The following is a 16,552-nucleotide window of genomic DNA, read 5'->3' as shown; positions in this document are numbered from 1 at the left end:
AGAGTGGTAATTAAACTTCTTATCTAAATTCTGTCCTCATTTGGCAGCAGTGACAGAGCCCATAGATCAATGTTCAAGGCAGAATGTGGAATGAGACTGGTCAGTGCCATAACAGCAAGCATTTGAAAGAAAGCAAAAACTTATTACAGATGCCCTAAGTTAAAATACTGCCAGTTTGGAGAACAAATGACACTGCAATGTAATACATCCAACAAGGGACTGAGGGTAGCTCTGTTGCGAAGCTGCTGATTGCATACACTAGTGAGTTTTGGTAGAAACTGAACAAGGGTACATCCAATACGAAAAAGAATTTTTGGCTGCGGTGTTGGGGTAGAGTGATTCTTCCAATATGGTCATGCTGTAAAATAGTACAATCAGACCCAAACTGCTAGAGACAGTTATGTTTATCCTCTCCATACTGATTCGAAAAGGTTGCAGTGCATATTGGTGAGCCTCCAGCACTACTAAGTACAGCTCAGATACTATCTAGGCTGTTTGTTAGTGTTGGCTGGCACAGTGAGGCGGGAACATGTGCCAGGCATTGGGGAGATGCTAACACTGGAAGACAATGCGAGATGATCAGGATGCTGTCCATCAATATGATGCACTATTTCACATAATTTGCATAACTGAGCATGTGAGAAGTTCTATAAACATATGTTTAAGTGCTTTACTTTATCAGGGCCAAAGTGCCCAAAGTCTTGTTGGACTGAGCTCTAACTCATTGTAGTTGGGGCATTGAAGCGGTCCCAGATATGTAGAGACTGGACCCATTTAGGGTTCCCTGCTTATCTGCTGGGCAGTGGCAGCAGGGCAGTCTGGGAACACCAGGACAAATGCCGCTCCCACTCCCCCAATCACTACATGAAGCAGAAGCCCCTTTGCATGAGCGGAGCCAGCCCTCTGGCACCCAAGTGCTGAGTCTTCAGCTATCGGAGTACCCAACATGTTTCCACTATACCCACGATCCCCTCTAGTATTAGGGCTGTGTTTTTTTTTTTTTTCCTCATCTCTTTGACAGAATGGGGACTTCTGCGGAGGGAGGAGGAGTTTTCAGGCAAGGAAGTTTGAAAAGGATAAAGGGTGAGATTGAGTTGAGTTGAATTGAGTCCTGCCACGATATTAGAGGCTTTGAAAAGAAATGTTAAAGAGTTACTAAAATAGTTTGAGTTTGTAGATGAAGGTTGAGTAAAGAACTAATATAATAGATAAGAAGAGGGGTGATTAATGTTAACAGATAATCTGAAATATGTTTTTTTCTCACTATAGACTTTAAGCTCTTGGGACAGGCACTGTCTGTGTATTACTTTGATATGAATAATATATATTGTGGCAAATTGCCGGTACTGTTCTGCTGGGTCTCGCGCTTTCTCTTCTCTGGGGTAGGTTCAGGGCGCTATTGCTTGCCTCTGAACCAGTTCTTAATCATTCCCCTAGTGTCCTTGGAGGAGGGGAGTGGAGAGGGAGGGACCTGGGCCCGCCCTCTACTCCAGGTCCCAACCCAGGGGCCCTGGGGTTGTGGTGAACCACTTGACTAGCGGTTTCTTCCCCTGGGTTACTTCCCTCTCATACCCGTCAGCTTGTGAAGGGCTTCTCGCCTCTTTCTATACAAGCCTGGTGCCCCTTACCTAGGGTTTCTGTTGGGCTTCCCAATCCACCGCAGCACTCCTCCAAACCTTCTATTTCTCTCTGGACAAACTCTTCTCTTCTGCAATCTGCACTCTGCTCCAATCCAACCTTTCTCCTTCAACTACCACACCCTGTCTGACTGAAGCAGGGGTTTATATCCCATGACTGGAGTCAGGTGCTCTAATGAAGTCAGGTGCTCTAATGGAGTCAGGTGCTCTAATTGGCCACAGCTAAATCTAAAGCAAACCTTCCTCCCTTGGCAGGGAATAAGGCCCCCTGCTAACACTCTTATGCTGCCCTCTGGCCATGCTGTATCACATATCCCCCCCCCCCGCTCAACACCAAGGGGTTGGGCTACTCGGGACGAGAGGCAGTGTTGGCGTGAGAGCCATCAGCGTTGCCGTGTTGGCTTCCAGCCCTATGCTGGACCCGAAAATGGAAAGGTTGCAAAGAGAGGAACCACCGCGTCACTCTGGCGTTTCTTTTCCTTGTTCCTATGCATCCACTGGAGCGGGGCGTGATCAGTCACAAGGGTAAACCGCCGCCCCAGGAGATAGTAGCGGAGAGTCTCCATAGCCCATTTTATCGCCAGACATTCCTTTTCAACAACAGCGTATTTTTGTTCCCTGGGGAGGAGCTTCCGGCTGAGGTACAAGATGGGGTGCTCCTCCTCCCCTACCATCTGGGAAAGGACGGCACCGAGTCCCACCTCCGAGGCGTCCGTCTGCAGGATGAATTCCTTCTCGAAGTCTGGGGCCATGAGTACCGGATGGCAGCATAGGGCTGTCCGCAAATCTGCAAATGCTGCTTCGCCGCATCTGTCCACTTCACTATCTCGGGGCCCCGAGCTTTTATCAGATCCGTCAATGGCCCCGCTCTTGTGGCAAAATGAGGGATGAATCTCCGATAGTATCCAACTATACCCAAAAATGCTCTGACCTGCTTCTTGCGGATTGGTCGAGGCCAATCTTGTATTGCCTCCACCTTGTTCCATTGGGGCTTCACCACCCCTCTCCCTACGACATGCCCGAGGTATTTGGCCTCAGCTAGTCCTATCACGCATTTCAGAGATTAGCGGTGAGACCAGCCTTTCGCAAAGCGTCCAGCACTGCTTCCACTTTGTCCAGGTGTGTCTCCCAATCAGGGCTATGTATAACTATGTCGTCTAGATAGGCGGCGGCATAGTTGGCATGGGGTCGTAATAACTTATCCATCAGTCTTTGGAATGTGGCAGGGGCCCCATGGAGTCCGAAAGGGAGGACAGTGTACTGGAACAGGCCATCGGGTGTAGAAAAAGCAGTCTTTTCCCTGGCATCCTTGGCCAGGGGTATTTGCCAATATCCTTTGGTCAGATCTAGGGTGGTTAGGTATTTGGCCTTGCCTAACTGATCAACCAGCTCGTCAATGCGTGGTATCGGGTAGGCATCGAAGTGGGATACTTCATTTAATTTCCGGAAGTCGTTACAAAACCTCAGGGTGCCATCAGGCTTGGGGACTAGTACGATCGGACTGGACCACTGGCTGTGGGATTCTTCAATGACCCCGAGTTCCAGCATCTTTCGCACTTCCATCCTAATTTCTTCCCTTTTAGCTTCCGGTATTCGATATGGTCTTATCGTCACCCTTACTCCGGGGCTGGTGACAATATGATGTTGGACTAGTGCCGTTCGACCTGGTTGGGTACAAAATACGTCCTGGTTCCGGTGGATCATTTCAATGACTTCCATCCGTTGTTCTGGGGTTAAGTCAGGAGATATCTTTACCTGCTCCTGCGGGCCGTCTGCCTGAGGTAGAGCTCCTCGAGTGACCAGACACGTCTCTCTGTCATGCCAGGGCTTCAGTAAGTTGATGTGGTATATTTGCTCTGGCTTCCGGCGGTCTGGTTGTCTAACCTTATAATTCACTTCTCCAATGGCTTCCACTATCTCATATGGTCCGTGCCAACTGGCTAGGAGTTTGCTTTCTGTGGTCGGCACTAACACCATCACCCGTTCCCCCGCTGAAATCTTCGCATTTTCGCCCGACGGTTGTAGTATGTCCGCTGTGCCTCTTGTGCTTTTTCTAAATGCTCCCGTACTATCGGGTTACTCGAGTTATCCGCTCTCGCATCTGTGTCACATGCTCAATAATATTCTTTCCTGGGTTGGTTGTTCCTCCCAATCCTCCTTGGCGATATCCAATATCCGCGTGGGTGGCGTGGCGTCCATATAAGAGTTCAAAGGGAGAAAAACCCGTGGACGCCTGGGGAACTTCCCGTTATAGCGAACATTAGATACGGCAAAAGAGTGTCCCAGTCCTTTCATCCTGTGCTACCACCTTCCGGGATCATACTTTTTAAGGGTTCGATTGAATCTTTCGACTAGTCCGTCTGTTTGTGGATGGTAGACGGAGGTCCGAATGGCTTGTATACGGAGCAGGGCACATAAGTCTTTCATTAGTTTTGACGTAAACGGGTTCCCTGGTCTGTCAGGATCTCCTTAGGGATGCCCACTCTGGCGAAAACCTGTAGTAGTTCTTTAGCTATTGCCTTAGACGTGGGTTTCTTAAAGGGATGGCCTCTGGATATCGTGTGGCATAGTCAAGGATGACTAGTACGTTTCGGTGGCCCCGTGCCGACTTTTCTAGTGGGCCCACTATGTCCATAGCTATCCTCTCGAACGGACATCAATAATAGGTAAAGGTACTAGTGGGGCCCGCAAGTGAGGTCGGGGCTATGCAGCTGGCATTCAGGGCAGGAGGCACAATAACGCTGGACTTCTGCTCGTATTCCTGGCCAATAAAAACTTCTTAGTATTCTATCCAGCGTCTTGTCTACCCCTAGATGTCCCCCAAATAAATGACTGTGAGCTAACTCTAGTACGGCCCTTATGTGTTTCCGTGGGACTAGGAGTTGCTCTACTTCTTCCCCTCGTATTTGCTCTATTCTGTACAACAGATCACGTTTGAGCACGTAATATGGCCTTGGGCCTTTGACTTTTCCTTCTACAGGCACTCCATTTACTTCCACTACCTCCTCCCTCACGTTTGCATATAATGGATCTTCGGCCTGGTCCTGCCCAAGGTCTCACGTGCAGTGCTGAACTGACCTAATTCCAGGGGGCCTATTTCAACTCTTCCCCCTGGGGTGCTCCCACTTGGGCCAGGAACCTCCTCTGAGTCCTCCGTGGCCCGAACCTTCTCCTTGTCTCCTGGGCGGGTTCGCCTACCCACAAGGGAAGTCTTTTGATTAGCTGCAGAATCCTGGTCCCTAACTTTTTAGCCGCCCTTCGTTCTCGCCTAGCCCTGCGGGGTTTCCAGGGGATGAGAACAATTCTGGAGCAAATTCAGCAAACATTGGGGCGAGGCTATCTTTAGTTGCCTCTGTCTCAACCTGGGGGTTGCTACCCTTTCTGCCTCTATCGGGGTCAGTAAGTCTCAAACCCAGGGAAGTCTCCCAATCAAAACAGGATAAGGGAGCTTGGGGACTACTCCTGCAGAAACTCTGGTGGTATTCCCCTGGATTTCAATCCGTACTGGAATTGTAGGGTAAAAATTCACGGTGCCATGTACGCATGTTACCCCTGTGCTTTTGGCCCGAGTTAGTTGGTCTGTTCCCACCAACTTTCCCGAGACCAACGTGACAGCACTCCCCGAATCTATTAATGCTATGGTTTTTATACCATTCATTTTTACTGGTCTGGTAAATCCATGTGAGGTCAATGTAACCCCTACCAGGTTGATCAGGCCACATTGCTCTCCCCATAATTCCCCAGATTACACTGCATAGGCACCTCCTTGTTGGGACATTGGGCTGCTATATGCCCCAATTCCCCACATTCATAACACCGTCCCCTCATTCCGGTTATCACCCCCTGCCTGGGGCTAGTTGGCCGGCCCCCCCACCACTCTTCCCAACCCCCAGGTCCCTTTCTGGCCTCGAGCCATTCCTCACTGTCGTTCCTCCCGGTTATAGTTTTTCTAGAGTTCTCGACAGTCCGGGGCCTTGGGTTTGGGGTTGTCTTCCTGGGTTGCCGTGTCTCCCCGCTTGGAGTCTGGAACAGTTCGCGGGCTGCCAGTTGTCTTTCCACGAGGGAGACCAACTCATCATAGGTAGAGGGGTCATTCTGACCCACCCAAGTCCTGAGTCCTGGTGGTAACCCCCGCATATACCGGTCCAATATTAGTACCTCCATCATCTCCTCAGAGCTATGGGCTTCAGGGCGCAGCCATTTCCGGGTCAGGTGGATCAAGTCAAACAACTGCGTTCGGGGTGTCTTGTCCTCCATATATCGCCATTCATGGAACCTCTGGGCTCGTAGTGCCGTTGTCACTCCGAACCTGGCCAGGATCTCTGCCTTTAGCTGGGAATAGTTTGCTGCAGCTTCTGCAGACATATCGTAATAGACCTTCTGGGCTTCCCCACATAGGAATGGGGCAAGGATACCAGACCATTGTTCTCGGGGCCAGGCCTCCCGCAGGGCTGTTCTCTCAAAAGCCAGGAGGTATGCTTCCACATCATCCTCCCTGGTCATTTTTTGTAAGTAATGGCTAGCCCGTATGGTCCGGGTCCCTTCCCCGTGGTGATTCTGTTCCATAAGGGTCTTCATCTGGCTTATTAGGTCTCTCAGCAGGGCTCGGTCCTGAGCAGCCTGACTCTCAGCAGCAGCTGATTAGTCTCTTGCTGCAATCTAGTCGCCTCTTGTTGGGCGGTTGCCTGGACCCTGGTAGCCTCCTGCTGGGCCGCGGTGGCATGTATAAGGGCCTTGACCACGTCGTCCATCTTAAGGGTGGGAGGGTTATGTCTCCCCCTGGACTATGTCCCAGCGCGCAGATCCCACCCCTGACACCACGTGTGGCAAATTGCCGGTACTGTTCTGCTGGGTCTCGCGCTTTCTCTTCTCTGGGGTAGGTTCAGGGCGCTATTGCTTGCCTCTGAACCAGTTCTTAATCACTCCCCTAGTGTCCTTGGAGGAGGGGAGTGGAGAGGGAGGGACCTGGGCCCGCCCTCTACTCCAGGTCCCAACCCAGGGGCCCTGGGGTTGTGGTGAACCACTTGACTAGCGGTTTCTTCCCCTGGGTTACTTCCCTCTCATACCCGTCAGCTTGTGACACAGCTGTTCTAGTTAATCTAAAGCAAACCTTCCTCCCTTGGCAGGGAATAAGGCCCCCTGCTAACACTCTTATGCTGCCCTCTGGCCATGCTGTATCACAATATAAAACTTATTTGAAAACAATAATTAAACTAACCATACATTGGTCCGTTAGACCCAGTGGAAACAAAACTCAGAGTCAATTTATATTCATTTTAATTATTGTATACATTAAAAACAAATGAAATCATACTAATGTAAGACTAACATAATGGAAATTCAGCCAGTGAGTCAAATTCCCCTTAGTCTAAAGTCTTTCTTGCCTCAAAATGCAGCAGCAAGCCATTTTCTGGAGACAGCTTTCTTGATTCTTTTAATTTACTAGGTTAGAAAACAAAGATTCAAGAATTTCAGCTAAAATGATAAAATTACAGTGATTACATCTACATTTTCTGTTTTTAAGAAATACCATACACAATCTTTGTTTTTTTTTTACAGTGATTTGTTATCCTCCGATTATGTGGAGATTCACTATGAAGATGGAAAACCACAATTTTCTAAGGTACTATTTGTATTAAATAACAGAGACATATTCTCCCCTCCCCCCATACAATGATAATGCAGTAAAACACAAACTTTCTGTGTCGTTTACAATATTTATCAAATACCAAAAGGCATTTACCACATATATCAAGGAATTGTGATCTTGTCTATCCAATGAAGATTCTTCAGCAGATGACAGGAGAAAAATTGTAAAAAGTGTGGGCAATTAGCTGCAAATGAAAGTGCCAAAGATGAAAGCTACAGTTCGTAAAGTATAATTTTTTCAGTTGCTCCCACACTAGAGGTCACAATCACTAAAATCTTCATTAAACATTTACTTTGCATAAACATAACACTTCACATAAAGTGCAAGGCTAAGTTGTGATGGGAAGTCAGTAAACACACTTGCAATGGCTTTTCTTTGCAAGAGTTTTTATAAAATCATGAATCAGAAAAATACATACTGGGTGAAATTCACCCCTCTTCAGAATGTCAGCAGAAAGCCTATGCATCACTTAAGTCCTCAAATTAGAGCTAAAGTAGATTTAAGCAGTGCATAGGCTTTGGACAGAGATAAATTTTGCCCCGGAGAGAGAGGATTGCATGACCTCTTTGAGGAGACAGGGGAACAAAAATAGGTATGTTTTTGTTTGATTTAGATAGCACAGTGGATGATTACTGTAATACTGGAATGTAGAATAGCAGAGAGAAAGGAAGGATATAAAATAAATGTTAAGGCAAGAATGTCTTTGTTTAAGTTAACTGAGCTCTCAGACTTCTAAAATCGCCGTAAATGCCAGAGTATAGTAGAAGTTGCAAGTCACTTTTCAAGAAACTTGCCTCTGTTCAAAGGGCCAGAAGGACAGCAAAACATGTAAATCTTACTTTTACGCCCTCACAACCAGTGTGAATTTCACCCTGTATGTGGTTGCTATTTGTCCAGTTGCTGTATGTCCATTTGCTTAATCTGACCTCCTCATTGAGGATCTTAATTAGAGTTCAAATATAGTAGCTTTTATTCTAATGTATCAATTTATACTCTGTTCCTTGGAAAAAATAATTTCGTGCAGCATATCAAGGGAATTGCTTAGTTTTGTTAAGACATTACTCAAGAGAGCAGGCAAAAATGCCAAAGGAAGCAAGAAAACAATCCCTTCTGGCTTTTACACAGACTCAAGCAACTGTCAGCTGCAGCACCAGCAATGAGCACTGCGGTTGCTGAATCATGAGTCTAACTGTAGGATTATATTAGAACTTTAGACTCAGCAAATGGGCCACCTTTGCATGCTGCAGTAATTAGATCCAAACTTTCTGAAGGATATTTTCCGAGTTGATTGACTTAGAAACACCAATAAGGCTCTTGAGGTCACATGGTCCACACGAGGCATAATTAACAAAAATAAAGAAAATATATTTCTTAGGGATTTTTTAATCTGTTCAGTCTTATTTAGATATATTTGATGAATGGCAAACTGTTTATTTCTTTTTGAATATAGAGAAGTGAAATCTTGATGAAAACATCTCTTTCTAGAACTACAGTATATAGCTTTATTATACGGGTGAAAATAACCAGGATCAAATTGTGATCTCCTCACTCCCATGAGTAATCCTATTAAACTTCTTGGAACTACTTGTGTGAGTAAAATAATCACAATTTAGCTCTTAGGAAGAACTGTTTAAATAAGCAGAGTTCCATAAACTCTAGAATACAGGCCAGTGCATAATGCATATATGGATAACTGTCATGTAACAATGGTTATTTACTTAATTTTGTTAGAGTACATGAACTTAATTGTGCACAGTAAAGGTTGTGCAATACTTGTTCCAGATTCTGAACAGAACATTTAACAAAATAAACAAGATACAAATGAAATTGCTGCTGCTGTTTACAGTTCACTAAAAAGTATTTCATGCCTGGTGATTCCTTAGGGTACATAGTAAGTTAAAACAATTGGAAGAAGCAGTGTGACTGCACTGTATTTACACTTTTCTCAATAAAACTATTGCAAGCACTTTTTTTCCACCTTGATTTTAGCTAGGATTGTCATTCACATATATTAAAGGTCAGGTCCTTAACTGTTGTAAATCAGCAGGAATCCATTGCCTTTAGTGGAACTACATTGACATGCACTAGCTGAGGATCTGGCATTGAAAGCTTCTAAATTGTTCAGCACTTTCTCTTACATGTTCACTCTCTTTAAAAATTTAAATTGAGACTCATGTTTTCAATGTAAGTGTATAAGGCCTGAATGGTTTCTAGGTTTGCTCTTGCTGCCAGCCTTCTAATAATAAAAATCAAGTGCACTGTACTTGTTTACTGAATTGAACTATTCACATGAAATGAAATTCTGCCACCCTTATTCACAGCGAACAGTCTCTTAAGCCTTTAGCAGTCCCATCAAAAAATGACTCATGTGGCTCACTGTAATTTAGGGATTAGTAATTTTGCTATTCAGTAATACGGATAGAATTAGATTTTAAACCTATCAGACTATAGATAAGGGATGTAGATTTTGTTCTAGTAATTTGTTGGTATTTTTGCAGTTGCCTAAAGTAGAGAATCCATAGACTACTCTAAAGGTTTTAATTTTTCTTTTCAAAGACTTGACTACTTACGGTCAAAATTAAATATTTTATTAATACCACAGTGCTGCTCTACTTTCACAGCATACAGAAATTAAATAGAAGGGATTTGGGACAAGGAAGAAGATCATTTATATATTGTTCCTGAGACTGTGTTTTTTAACACCAAAGAATATTTTGACAATATTTCTGTCATTTATTTCTCTCTCTATTGCTGACTCCCGTATTTCCCTCTTGCTTATTATGTCATTCTGCCTCTCATTGGGGTTTCTTTTTGTCCCCATAGTTTATGATATTATCAAATAATAAAAAGTCTTAATTTCCAGCTAAGATTACTCAATTTTATCTTGCCTTTATTCAGACCCTGCAAATTTGGGAAGAAACTTCTTACATCCTCCCCGTCACTGTGCACCCAAATAAGGGGCAAGCACAATCTGTCCACACATTTTATACGGTATGCCATGGACGAGGCCTGGATCCAGTCTTTGAACAGTGACAGTAGAAGTGCCTCATTTCCAGAGCACCATTCTGTGCATGGAATGAGGCAGTGCTCCTATGGAACTAGTAGTATGCATTAGTGTAGTTAAAACTGTGTCCTAATTGGAGCTGGTCAGGAAGTGCTAAAAAAAATTTTCAGAAATTTTCTTATGGGGAAAAAAGTTCTGTGTGTGTGAGAGGAAGTAGATGGTGGCAAAATAGGTGATTGAAACTGTGCACATGTTCATCAATGAAATTGAAGAAATAGTGCTGTTTCACCATGATTATGGCAGAGCTGAAGGAGAACAGAACAAATTTGTCGTGGATGAAGCTCATGTAGTCATTTCTTGTCTTGCTTCCCCTGGTGTGTGAAGGTTAACTATTTACTCTGTAAGTTCTCTGAGACATGGACTTTGCATTCATATCTGTCTATGAAGTGCCCAACATACTTGTGGATCTTTACTAATATATTTTATTTAAGGTCTAGGTTTTGTCTCGGTATTGTCTACTGATATGTACAAATATCATCGTCTTAGTCAAATGATCTGCTCCTTGTTTGTTTTACAATCACATCTTTTTATGTAGCAAAATCAAGTTTTTACTCCTGTTTACCTCAGTTTGCATAGTAGAGAATATAAAGTTCTGAGTTTTTGATCTGGATTTTCTTCCGTAGTCATGCATCAACAACCATATTGTTTAATTAAAGTTCCCATTATATACAGTTTCATTCTTGAAGACTTTTTAGCAAAACAGCCTTAAATTTGACTTTCAGATTCCAGGCAGAGCTTATGTGGGTTAGTGTTTGTTTGTTTGTTTGTTTATTTTTTAAAGTAATCGTAATTTCAACAGTTTTGATCTGGCTATCACTGAGAAATCCTAAATATGGACCCCAATAATACCACAGCTAAAGATTAATTTTTGAAACGGAAATTGCTCTTTAAGGAAACAAAATAATTAATGGCATTGTGAGTTTAAGTAAGGAAAGACCAACCTTTGCAATGGCTGGAAGCCATATATAAATAAGTAATGTACTTTTTTCTAGACACAGTATATTTTACCCCTTATTAGTGATGAGGAGACTCAGTGATCGTTAACATAACAGACTCTTTCCTTGAAATTTCTCTACTTGGTGTGTAGGATCCATTTTTCAGTTAGAATTAAATGATAATTTAATGTATTTATTTTTTTCTTTAACATTTTTAGGGTGGAGAGCACTGTTACTATCATGGAAACATTAGAGGTGTCCAGAACTCCAAAGCTGCCCTTTCAACATGTAATGGACTTAAGTGAGTGCAAATCTTCATTCCTCCAAAGAGACTATATTAACTGCTTGCTACTCTTGGATTCCTGTCCTTGGGTCTCATCTTCTTGGCATGAGACAGACTAAAATTCTTCAAGCTTTCAAAGATTTTTGGCATCCTGAGGTACAGCAGACCAGTCTTGTTTCAAGAATAGTGGCTAGTACCTCAGTGACTCCTCTAAAGTATTCTCTGTGAACGCCTTCCTGACCGTGCTCAGCTAAGGAGTTTCTCATTGGGATTGCAGTTTTTTAAACTGCTTATATCCTTTGCCCTATTTATAGATTTTAGCTTTTGGTTGATGGCTTCTCTGTATGTTTTGGTTTTTTTTTTCTGTTCCCTTTAGTTCTTCGGTTTCTTCCTCAAGACAGGTTCAGGACTGGAATAGTAGAAATGTTCTGTGTCAGGACTGAGGTGCATTGGCAAGACAAAGTGGGGAAGCTTGTACAGTACAGAGCCTACCTTCTGTATACCTGGCTTTAACCACTGCTATTAATTCATTTTTTAAGCAGCAGGGATACTAGAAATTTTTGGTGCAGTCTAGCGAAACCCTTGCAGATTATAAATACCTAGAAATAAATTAATCAAGGTGGCTGATTCAAACATAAAAGAGATCATAAATATGAACAAAAATCAGACTTCAGCTCTTCACATTACTAGAACAGTTCTCAAACTGTGGGTTGGGACTCCAAAGTGGGTCGTAACCCTGTTTTAATGGGGTTGCAGGGGCTGGCGTTGGACTTGTTGGGCCTAGGACCGAAGCCAAAGTCAGAGCCCTAACATCCAGAGCTGAAGCCGAAGCCCAAGGGCTTCATTCCTGGGTAGTGGGGCCGAAGCCCTCAAGCTTTGGTCCTCCTACCCCAGGTGGTGGGGCTTGGGCTTCGGCCCCCTGCCCGAGGCCATGGGGCTTGGGCTTTGGTCCTCCCTTCTGGGGTCATGCAGTTATTTTTTCTTGTCATAAAAGGGTTGCGGTGCAATGAAGTTTGAGAAATCTTGCATTACTGTGATTCCACTACAGTCATACCAGGAATTATAATTTTGAAAAATCAGTCTTTTGATTATTATTTATGATGTAAGTAAATAATGTAAGATATTTACTTGCATTTGCAGTTCTTTGTTGATTATGTGTCTATAACTTAGCTGTGTTTGTTGTCTTCTGCATATTAATTGGTGTTTTAGGAACTACCAGGATCAGATCTTGACTCTTTCCATTGTTGTGTCAAGTATTCTATTACCAAGGATCCTGTTTAGCAGAAAATTGATTTTGCAGATGTGCATCACTACTATATTTTGCCAGTTGCCACTGGAATATTTTATGATGGCTTGTTCACTAGTTTTAAATAGTACAATTGGATTTATTTGAACAGAGACCATTTGTTGGATTACAATTATTCCTTAGTACTTATATTGGTCCTAAATCTCTTCCTTTTTCTTTCTAATGTTCCAGTGGCATGTTTGAAGATAGCACCTATGTGTACTTCATAGAACCAATGGATTTGACCCACAGTACAGTAAGTTTATACTGCTTTGTAATTTTTTTGGTTTTGTTTGTTACAGGGATGCCTAAATGTCAGCATGTTTCTCACAAGTAACTTGCAAATCTGAATTATTAAAGATTTATTTTTATTTCCATGTTTTAACTTGAATTTTCTAATCTTAAATTCACTTTAGATTTGGGAATAGGCCATTCATGTTAGTGGCGTCTAAGGGCATATTCCCATGGTGAATGATTTGTGGTCTATAAAAGTGTTAACCAATTTCCTCTACTGTCTGAGCTAGTGAATTTGATCCTTTCATTGACTTGGTTGAAAACCTATGTTTTGGAGCTGACGTCAGACACTCTATACAGAGTGCCACAGCCGGGTAGTTATCACAGAGGATTGTAGTGTCTGTATGTAGTGACTTTGATACAAATAGATGAATAAATTGGATCAAGAATATATTTACCCAAATATCTTATTCACACTCTGAACCTGTTCTACTTAACTTGTGGCTCTCTTCAAGTATAGTATGTTCGTACGGTTGCTCCTGAAGGCATTGATGTAAACAGAGCTGACTATACTTCAAAGGCTAGTTTACAAAATTTCAGCACAATAGACCAGGAATGTTTCTCCCTTGGGATACTTCTGCACTTGCATTTGATTTCCAAGAGACATCCTGGGGTTTTAGGTATCTAAGAGACATCAAAATGAGGATTTTCAGGCTTTGTATCTTGCCTGGCACCTTATCAGGGCATGATAAATTACACAAAGTGATGTAATTCTAACTGGTTTCTTTTAAAATCTCTCTTGGTAACAGTGAACACGACAACAGAGTCCCACAAAGGAACTGCAAGATCGTTAGTCTTTGTATGATAAGTAATACTTTCAGAGAGTACTGTATAGGGTAATACACTCTTTGAATATCTTTTGAATGATCTGTTGTGACTTCCAGCCCAAAGATGCTTCAGGTAATGTTAATCCTAGTTAGAATGATAGTGTGATGAGTTGGGTCACAGAAACCCCCTTGGGACGGGCACCTGATGTGCTGGCACTGCCTCTGAGCCCATTTTCCCTGTGAGCTTGGGACTTCAGTATCCTGTCTTGTTGAGCCAGACATGTTAGCCTGCTGCAAACACAGACTCAGGTCTGAACCACGTCCCCAAAAAGCTGCAGAATTAATTGAAAACAGTTTAAGAAGTGTTCCTGTCTCCAACACCCAGACACCCAGCTCCCAATGGGATCCAAACCCCAAATAAATCTGTTTTATTCTGTATAAAGCTTATACAGGGTAAACTCATAAATTGTCCGTCCTCTATAACACTGATAGAGAGATAAGCACAGTTGTTTGCTCCCCCAGGTATTAGTCACTGACTCTGGGTTCAATAATAAGCAAAAGTGATTTTATTAAGTATAACAAGTAGAATTTAAGTGGTTCCAAGTAATAACAGACAGAACAAAGTAAATTACCAAGCAAAATAAAACAAAAACCTGCCTAATACATTAAGATAGTGGTCTCCAAACTTTTTTGATTGTGCACCCCATCAGTAAAATTTTTATGAGCATGCACCTCCAACTCCTGGCCGAACTGTCAAAACAAAACAAACAAACTGCTCGGACTACCGGCCAAACTGCCAAGGGAGGGGGAAGAAAAAAAAAAGCCGCTCGGACTCCAGACCGAACTGCTGAAGGGAGAAAAAAAAAAAAGCGGCACTGCTTTGGTGGCGCTCCTCCTGCCGTGCACCCCAAAGGATCCTCTTGCGCACCCCACTTTGGAGACCACTGCATTAAGAAACTGATTACAGATAAAATCTCACCCTCAGAGATGTTTCAATAAGTTTCTTTCATAGACTGGACTCCTTCCTAGTCTGGGTCCAATGCTTTCCCCTAGTACAGTCCTTGTTCTAGCTCGGTGGTAGCTACAGGATTTCTCATGACTGCAGCCTCCTTTGCTCTGTTCCACCCATTATATAGCTTTGGCACAAGACGGGAATCTTTTGTCTCTCTGGGTCCCCACCTCTCTCTCTGAATGGAAAAGTCCCAGGTTTAAGATGTATTCCAGTACCGGGTGTCATGGTCACATGTCCTATGAGACCCCAAGCCGTCATTCGTCCTGGCCTGACTCACAGGAAGGCTTGCAAGTAAATAGAGCCATTTACAACCAATTGTCCTAGTTGATGGGAGCCATTGAGATTCCAAACCACCATTAATGGCCCACACTCTGCATAATTATAAGATTTGTAATGGTACCTTACAAGAGACCTTTTGCATGAAGCATATTCCAGTTACATTATAGTTACACTCAGTAGCATATTTCATAAAATCATATGAAGTGCAATGTCACAGATAGTCCATTGGAAAATAATTTAGGAACCATTCAGTGTGGCAGCTGGATGGCTCCTTGTTACAAAGCTACATATTGTACTTAATTGTAACCTATGTATGACACTGGCTATTGGTTGAAAACTGACCATAAGTTCACCATTGTGGGGATCTAGTAACCCCTTCTTAATTAGGAGACAGACAATTGGGAGATTATTCTCCTAGGACAATAGAATTTCACACTTCATGCTGACACTGCAGTACAGAGCTTGAGGCAGTGAAGAGAAATAATTAGGGTTATTTTTAGACTTTGTACAATCACTGTAATTTATGGAAGATTTTAAAATATCTCCTCTGCCACCTCTGTGTGTGCAGGTGGAAGTTTTAAAGAGCATAGAGGATAGTTTTGGGCAAGAGTATTGTTCTTAATAAAACTACTTTCTTCTATTGACCAAAATAAAATGTCTGTAGGGAGATTTTCAGAGCCATAAATGGCAGTGAGGCACCCAACTTGAAAGTCAGTGCAAGTTAGGCATCTGATCTCCCGCTTTGTGCATAATACCTTAGAAAGATGTCCACACCAGTTATTTGATTGCAAGCATTGCTCTCATTGTTTGATTGGTTAAGTTCTTTCAGATACCTTAGGAATGGAAGGCAGTTTGTTAAACTAAGTTGTATTTACTGGACATGTGCAGTTTGAATTTTTGAATATTTTACTTCCATGTTTTACACAAATCTCTCAGGAATTACACAAAAATAGCATTCTGTCTTTTTCAAAAGCATTATTTGACAAGATCAAGTGATGGAATGACAAGGAAGAGAAGACAGAGATCCATGGGGCACATGTCAAACTGTGATACTTTGAAATGTATCATTTTAAAAGGAGAAAACTTCAATATATTTATTCTTTTTTTGTCCTATATAGATTTACAGCACTGTGCCTTAATTATGTTGAAAGAGACAGAAATCTTACTGTTCTTTCTGTTAAGTTTCAATACAATTAAGTAGCTTGTTGTCATAAACAGATAGCTAAGGGTTAATGTTTTTTACCTGTAAAGGGTTAACAAAGGGAACCAAACACCTGACCAGAGGACCAATCAGGAAACTGGATTTTTCAGAGCTCAGGGAGGGAAGTTTTGGGTGTGGGTTCTTT

General features: G+C 42.8%; 1 protein-coding gene across 7 annotated transcripts in view; it reads left to right on the top strand.

Moving 5' to 3' along the window:
- Positions 1-16,552, top strand: part of ADAM23 (ADAM metallopeptidase domain 23) — a 215,704-nt gene that overhangs the window by 76,324 nt on the left and 122,828 nt on the right. For all 7 annotated transcript variants that reach the window (XR_012656623.1, XM_075069983.1, XM_075069981.1 and 4 more), the window contains exons 4-6: positions 7,197-7,260; positions 11,505-11,587; positions 13,047-13,110. Coding sequence is in view for 6 of the 7 variants with exons in the window: in XM_075069983.1 (XP_074926084.1) it covers positions 7,197-7,260; positions 11,505-11,587; positions 13,047-13,110 (211 nt within the window). In the remaining variant the exon portion in view is untranslated. The remainder of the gene's footprint in view (positions 1-7,196; positions 7,261-11,504; positions 11,588-13,046; positions 13,111-16,552) is intronic.

This window comes from Chelonoidis abingdonii, chromosome 10, assembly GCF_003597395.2.
Source record: "Chelonoidis abingdonii isolate Lonesome George chromosome 10, CheloAbing_2.0, whole genome shotgun sequence".
In the NCBI taxonomy this organism is placed as follows: Eukaryota; Metazoa; Chordata; order Testudines; family Testudinidae; genus Chelonoidis; species Chelonoidis abingdonii.
Note: the sequence above shows the minus strand (reverse complement) of the source record. Positions and strands in the feature narration are given on the sequence as shown.